This window comes from Mirounga angustirostris, unplaced genomic scaffold, assembly GCF_029215605.1.
Source record: "Mirounga angustirostris isolate CCGP_5_RB_7025 unplaced genomic scaffold, mMirAng1.0.hap1 SCAF_15, whole genome shotgun sequence".
In the NCBI taxonomy this organism is placed as follows: domain Eukaryota; kingdom Metazoa; phylum Chordata; class Mammalia; order Carnivora; family Phocidae; genus Mirounga; species Mirounga angustirostris.
This window is the reverse complement of record NW_026991723.1, coordinates 55263788-55271268: the sequence shown is the minus strand read 5'-3', so window position 1 is coordinate 55271268 and position 7481 is coordinate 55263788. Positions and strand designations below refer to the sequence as shown.

At 38.2% G+C, this 7481-nt stretch overlaps 1 protein-coding gene across 1 annotated transcript; it reads right to left on the bottom strand.

Annotated features, from left to right (window-relative positions):
- Positions 1 to 6594: 6594 nt before the first annotated feature.
- LOC123849371 (cyclin-dependent kinases regulatory subunit 2-like) lies at positions 6595 to 7195 on the bottom strand. The gene has a single exon (XM_045881973.3). It carries the CDS (start codon positions 7112 to 7114, stop codon positions 6875 to 6877), a length of 240 nt encoding a protein of 79 aa, XP_045737929.1. The 5' UTR covers positions 7115 to 7195; the 3' UTR covers positions 6595 to 6874.
- Positions 7196 to 7481: the final 286 nt, after the last annotated feature.

Here is a 7481-nt window from a genome sequence, read left to right as displayed (position 1 = left end):
AAAGCCTCTTAGCATTTATTGAGCACTGAGGTGGGATGAACAGTAACCCCCATGCATCAAAGATATGTCCATGTCCTAATCCCTAGAGCCCATAAATGTCATCTTATTTGGAAAAAAAGGGTCTTTTCAGATATGATTAGGAATCCTGAGATGAATAGATCATCTTGGGTTATCTGAGTGAGCCTTAAATGCCATCAAAAGTGAAGAGAGAGACAGAAAAGAGATACATAGAGAAAAGAAGTCTTTGTGAAGATAAGGCAGAGATTGGAGTGATGTGAACACTAGCAAAAGGATGTTGGAAACCAGCAGAAGCCGGAAGAAACCAGGAGCAGATTCTCCTTTAGAGCCGCAGAGTGAGTATGGTCCTGCCGACATCTTGATTTTGGCCTACTGAAAATGATGTTGAATTTTTGGCTTCCAGAACTGTGGGAAAAGAAACTTCTATTGTTTTAAGCCACCAGGTTTATGGTATTACAGTGGTGGTTAAGGCAGCCACTGGAAAATAAAACAGGAAACTACCATGTTCTAGGCCTAAATACATGGTAGGTATTTTTGTTATGTTATCCTACTTATTCCTCAGGGTTATCTGTACCGTGAGGATGATTATTTTTATCTTAATTTTATGGATGAGGAAAACTAAGCTGCTATAACTTGCTCTAAGTCCCATAACTACATAGCAGCAGGGTCAAATTATAAGAGTTTGTCTACCTGGCCCCCAAATTTATAATGCATTTACCTACTCATCTTTTGCTTATTAATATATGAATCCTTTAAATAGCATCCCAAACACTGATGGCCCTCCCCTTTGAAGGATTCATTGAAAGGGTTCCTTAGGTCATAATGGAAAAACAGACAACTGTTGTCTTAGATAAAGCTTTCCTTGGTACCTGCAATGGAAAGAATGGTCACCAAATAGTTCTAATATTTATCTGCTTTCTTTCACCATAATAGTTATTTTCACACGAACCTGGCCAGCTTAAGATTGATCGACAGATTAGGTAGATTTTAAAATGATTGTGATCCCCAAAGTCTTGAAAATCTCAACTTTGCTCACTAGACCGAGTCTGAGAAAGCCGGTGTCCCAAGAAAACGGTACATTTCATTTTATGCTCCCTAAGAAAAGAATAAAATCGAGGTGAAAGTGTTAAGCCATGTGCACACATTCAATGTATTCCTTATAAGATGACCACATTTACCCATTTATGGTTCAAATGATTTCCTCTTCTACTATAAAATGATAGAAACATATACTGTTTTTCTTTCTCTATTTTATTTTCTTTCACTTGTAACATGCTAACAAAACACATTCTGGCCTGACTCTGATTTTGTTATTAACATCTAATTAGGTATAGAGCTGAGCAAGGCTTTGGTAAATTAGAAATCAGCCCCTCACTTCATTCTCTTTGCTCTGTGGTCTCCTTCCTGCCTTTGGATCAGTCCTGCTCCAATGCTCAGGCCTGTATGGATTTCAGGGAGGAAGCACTATGCTTTGTGCTTTAAAGGATAATCTTTAGCACAATCAGGTAGAATTAATAGGTAGGATACACTCAGTCCAGGTAACTCTGCAACAATGGCTGGAGAGGTTCTTTCACTGTAGATATTACTTAATATATTCATTGAAATGGATTGAACCCATTCAAAAGAATGTAAAGAAAATGGTGCTTTTATTATGTACATTTTATGTTTTGGATAATTTTATTCACATGAACATAAATTTATTCATGAATTCCCAGCTTTTTGCTATTGAGGAAACAGTAATTCTCTTTAGTATGTTGGGTTAAAATCATAATCCTTGGTCTGGATGAGGCTGGACTTCCATTTTTCTTTCATTGCATCCATTGAATTGACCCTTTTGTTCTGAGTCCTGTGGGATCTGATCACTTATCATTTTCTGTTGGGATAATGTTTCCTCATTTCATGGCCCGAAATGTGATTTCACATAGTCCTTTTATGTGGGCTCTAAATGTTCAAAGTTCACTTTGTGTACAGGCTGTTTGCTGATTTTAGGCTGTGCACAAAACAGGTGCCTTTTTAAGTCAGGAATGTCTTTTGTCAGTCTGCTTGGCAGCTTTCTATCTGGAGCATGCTGGCCTGCTCCATCAGCATCTTCTGTTATGTTGCAGCAAATAGCAATTACAGAGTATTTTCCTCTTGGCAGAAAAAGTTACTTTTTAACTAAAAATGGATTCCACCACGAAAACTGCCATGACATTTGCTGACAACATCACTTTGGTGGCAATATCTTTTTATCTATGAGGTTCAATTTATATACAGTAAAATGCACAAATCTTAAGTTCATAGCTTGACAAATGTTGACATCAAGATATTGGATATTTTCATCACCTAATAATAGATGTTCCTCATGGCCCTTTTCTATCAATCCACCCCCTTCCCTACACATTCACTCTTCTGATTTTTCTACATCGATTAGTGTTGCCTAGGCTTGAACTTCGTATAACTGGAATCATACATCATATATTCTGGATAACACACACACATATATATATCATACATCACAAATCTTCTGTGCCTAGCTTCTTTTGCTCAACATAATGTTTTTGACATAGGTTTATACTCATCAGTAGCTGATTTTTGTTAATGGATGGATGAGTAGTCTTCTATCCCATTAATATGCTATAGACTATGTGACAGATATTTGGGCTCTTTCCAGTTTGGGACTATCACAAATAAAATTGGTTTGAACATTCTTGTACATGATACAATTCTCTTGGGAATATATCTAAGAATGGAATTGCTGTGTGTCACAAACTAGGTGTCTGTTTAACTTAATTAGAAATTGCAACATCAATATCATAAGAGAAGTTGTTAAAATATTTTATGACTACTACTAGATAGGCAAGAAGATCCGAAACCACTGTAATAACACAGAATCAGCAATTTGGCTTTTATTGCTAAATTTTAAAGACTGAGTGTTTTATTTATTCATTTATTTGACAAACAATAGAGGAGGAAAAGCAGGATTATCATATGCATGACCCTAGAAGCTCAGGTTGTCCCATCACAGGTGGACCATGAGCAAGGCCACATTTCCTTCATGGAAGGAATTGCACCCAAACTTACCTTCAGATAGTGAGACTCCCTTCCTTTCTCTGGTATATGCATTCTCAGTGGTGGTAATACACCCCCAAGGGGGTAAAAATTGGTTCTTGGGGGGGGTACTGAGAAAAATCGTCTTCTTTTTAAGCATAAAGCACAGATAATATACATATATCACACAGACAGAAATATAGTATATTGGGTATTAAAATTTCATCAGGGATGTTATTAGGAGCAAAGTCTCCGAAAGGCTCTTTGGGGTGGGGCACTAATAAAAATTGGTTGAAGAACATTGATTTAGTGGCATAAATACAATTTCTCAGACAACTCAGACAAATGCACTGGCATTTATAGACTCTCTAGTGCCTAGGTACTTTCCTTTTTATACCTCGCTTCCAAGACTATGCACCAACTTGTACTGTAAGTAGGTATGGAAGAGAAAACAGGGCCCTTCCCTGGAGTACCACTGCATGGCTATTACCTCCAGCCTCATCGTGTCCTCACCTGGCTTCTCTGTGGTATGATGAGAGAATGGTGGAGTATGTGTCTACACTTGGTAACTTGGGGCTTATAGGTTTCCCCTATAAAGGGTATTCTTGACCCATTCCATGAGATACAGTGTTTTGCCTTTACCCACCTTGTCAAGAATGTCTAAGCCCTAACCATATTCTGTTTTGAATTCCATGTAAAACAATCTATATTTATTTGCTTGTTTTATTTTTTAAACCCTTCTTTGCCAAGAGCTTATTTAGAAATCCATAGTCTTGTTATTATCAATTTCTTTCCCTGAGACTAGCAGTCTTGCCTCTGATCCAAAGCCCAGTGCTTCTGGTCATGGTTCCTTTTGATCATACCTAAAGAGACCATCTATTGGGCTGTCTGGGCATCCAAACTTTCCCTGCTTTGCTCTACTGACTTAGAATATTAAGACTCTTTGATGCTTCATTTCATTTCCCATTTTAAAATATTTACCTGAAGGAGGAACAGAGATTTCTGTACTGATTACAACAGGCTTTGTAACCTAAATTGTGTTTCACTGACTCCAAATATGTAAGTTTAGTGCTATGCCCCAATCTTCCTCCAGCCTACTCTGTCTTGCTGCAAATACACTGTGACATCTAGTAGTCAAATCTTGATTTCTGACAAGTGTAACTATAAAAACTGGAGGAAGCGGATTTAATTCCTCTTTATTCTTGTATCTGTGGCAGACAACCTCACTGAAAAATTTGCTGTAGTAACTTCCTCTGGGCTTATCAGGAAAGAATGACGGGAATTCTTTGCCTCTTTTTCTCTTACTCTCTTGGAATAAGAGTTTTCAGGAGGTAAAAGCTGAACTGTCTGAGCCTGGTAGGATTCTTGGTTTTTAAAAAAGGAGAGAGGAGACCCTGAGGACATATGGATTCCCTAAGTTTTGTAAATTGAATGCTTTGTAAATTACAAATTTGTAAATTAAAGACAGACTTGTACTTTACCCAGAGATGGTAGGCACATTTAAGGGGGCATTTGGGTTACTAGGAACTGAAGAATAAGTGATAGAGTCTTGAGAATCATAGTAATGAGAAAGCTGGGACTTGGTCTAGAGTATCGACACTGTATGCCTTTGAATGACCCACGCAGCCTTGGACAATGAAGATCTTTGTGGGGGCCACGACGCATAGATCTGTGGTCTTCCTTTAAGCTTTCCAAAGTTATTATGTTTGGAGTCCTAAATGACCTTAAGAAAGTGAAAGAGTCTCCTGCAAAATGATTGATTGAATTTCTTATTAAACATTCAAGGAGAGGGTAGAGATAAGGAAGTCCTCAAAGACAAATTGAACTCAATTTGGAACATGGGGAGAGAGAGTTTATGCACTCAAGTGTTGAGAATCAAATTTATACCTATTTTACATTTAATAGTAACTGATTTTGTTAGACTTTGACTATGTTCTCTTAAATAGGCTGAGACAGGGAAACTAAAGAGACCCAATGAAAAACTGCTTTTCTGCTCCTTTTCCTGCTTCTATTCTTGCTGGGACCTACACCCTCACCTTACACCTGCCTTATAGAACAGATAATGGATGTGCTCCTTGTAAAGGTCAAGGAGTTAATGATTTCTTTGGAGTCTTCCAGCACAATAGGTAGCATCTAAGGAGTGACCAGGTGGGATCATCATGAATATTTTCCAAGACCACTGATTCACCAAGACCCCTGGCTCCAGGGCATAAGTGACTTATGGAGAACACCTAAACACTCATCTTTGTTCCTGGATGCCTAAAGAGACCACAGTCCTCAGTAAAAACTCTGGACCCCAAGCAAGGACAAGACTCTCTCTCCTTTCCCTTCTGAGTCTCTCAGACACTCTGTATTTGCTCTATGTCTTCAATAAACTACTCTTACTTCCTCTCAGCTTGTGTTTGATTTCCATCCTGTGTGAAGCCAAAGACCCTCTTGGCTGGTCCTGTGGGACCTCTTCTGGGTTCTTGGACCCAGCCAGCCTGCATCAAAACCATCCATCTTGACTACGTATCACCTTACCTTTTCAATTTCTCTTCCATAGCACTTAATACTCATCTGATGTGATATGCTTATTTATTAATTTTATCTGCACTAGTTTTAAGCTCCATGAAGGATGAGACTGTCTTTCTTATTCACTGTTCTATTTCCAGTGCTTACAATAGTGCTGGCATATAGTAGGTGCTCAATAAATACATGTTGATTGAATGAATAGTATTTAGAAACTCTCATGGTAAAAAATGGGAGAAAGTGATGAAGATGTCAAGATATTTAATCTTGAAATATAAACAAGATGAAGCTCTGTATGAAATGAAAAATATTTCTTGGATTTCTTGAAAATAGTGCTATATCGTCATTTTGTGTTTTGCTTTAATACTCTTCAATTTATCTAATACCTTTGCTTTTCCTTTTATGGCTTATCTTTGTTCAGCAGATGATCCTCCTGGGGTATGTTGGCAATTGGGAAAGTGTGTGATTTTATCAGCTCACTCCCTGTATTTGGCAATCTGAGAGTTTCAGTCAAAGTGACCTTATTTATTCTCTCTTTGCATATTGCTTATATAGCTTACTATTTTTTAAACATATCTGTATTTTATATTCTCCCTATTTGAGTTCCTAAAGTAATGATGGATCATTTTTATATGGTGGATATTTAGCATTCTTTAACTTTATAGTCTACTTGGCATATTTACTTTGATACCAGCATGGCATTTTTAATGTATTTTGAAATGTGGAATTCATGTTAAAAGAATTAAGACAATGCTTTCTTTAATCTAGAGTTAGCTAAAAAATAAATGTGAGATGGGGGGAAATATTGTGAGAATTTAAGAAAAAGGGAGAACAACCTATTTGGAGCCAAATTCCAACAGACTCTTACCAGCAATGCATGCAGTCTGAAGAAAAGAGAAAATCAGGGAGCCATAGGAGTTTCCATTACCATGAAATCTCACCAAGTTACATATCTCTCCAATTGGATAAATTCTCCTTTATTAGTTATCTAGTGCTTAGTAGCAGATCTTCCAAATATTAGCTTCTTTTTTTTTTTAATGCAACATACAAACTTTATTTAACAAAAGTAACAGGTAAAGTCAAACAGGCACTTATATTAAGAGAAAAACCGACTAGAAGAAATTTTATCTTAAACACCTTATAGTAACCTATTTGCAGTTGCATTTGACTGAGCTCTGTTGCTGTGAAGAATACAGCTCTTGCACAGGTACGGATCAACAGTCTGTACATTCTTCAAGTATTCACTGAATACTACCTTATATACACATATACATTAAATGTGGAAAAGATTTAATTGACGATCCCCAGATAGACTTCATTTTTGTTGCTCTTTTGGAAGAGGTTGTCTAAAGAGAAGAATATGTGGTTCTGGCTCATGAATCATGTAATGAACCCAGCCTAGACTCTGTTGGACACCAAGTCTCCTCCACTCCTCTTCAGACATCAGATGGGTTTTCGGGGCTTGTTTGGAAAGTTCTCTGGGTAACATGACATGCCGGTACTCGTAGTGCTCGTCGAAGTACTTGTCTGAGTAGTAGATCTGCTTGTGGGCCATCCTGCGGGCGGGCGGGAGTGACGGGGCGCAAAGAGCGGGCGCAGCGGGCCACACGTCCGGGTCCAGCCAAAGCAACGATTCGACTGCCCAAATATTAGCTTCTTAATCCAACTGTAATAATTTCATATCTCTCACAGTTTTTCTGGGTCAGGAGTTTGAAAGGGACTTGGCTGGGAAGTTTTGGCTCAGGGCCTCTCCTGGGGCTGCAGCCACGTGAAAGTTTGCAGAGAGCTGAAGGATCCACTTACAGGAGATGGTGTTGCAATGTTGGTATATTGGTGGTCAGTATTAGTCGGAGGCTTCAGTGCCTTTTCCTGGCCTTTCTAGGGCTGCTTAAATGTCCTCACATCATGATAGGTTTCCCCCA

What these genes read in the sequence shown, in the direction of transcription:
- LOC123849371 (XM_045881973.3), bottom strand. Translation starts at nt 7,114, where the DNA reads ATGGCCCACAAGCAGATCTACTACTCAGACAAGTACTTCGACGAGCAC.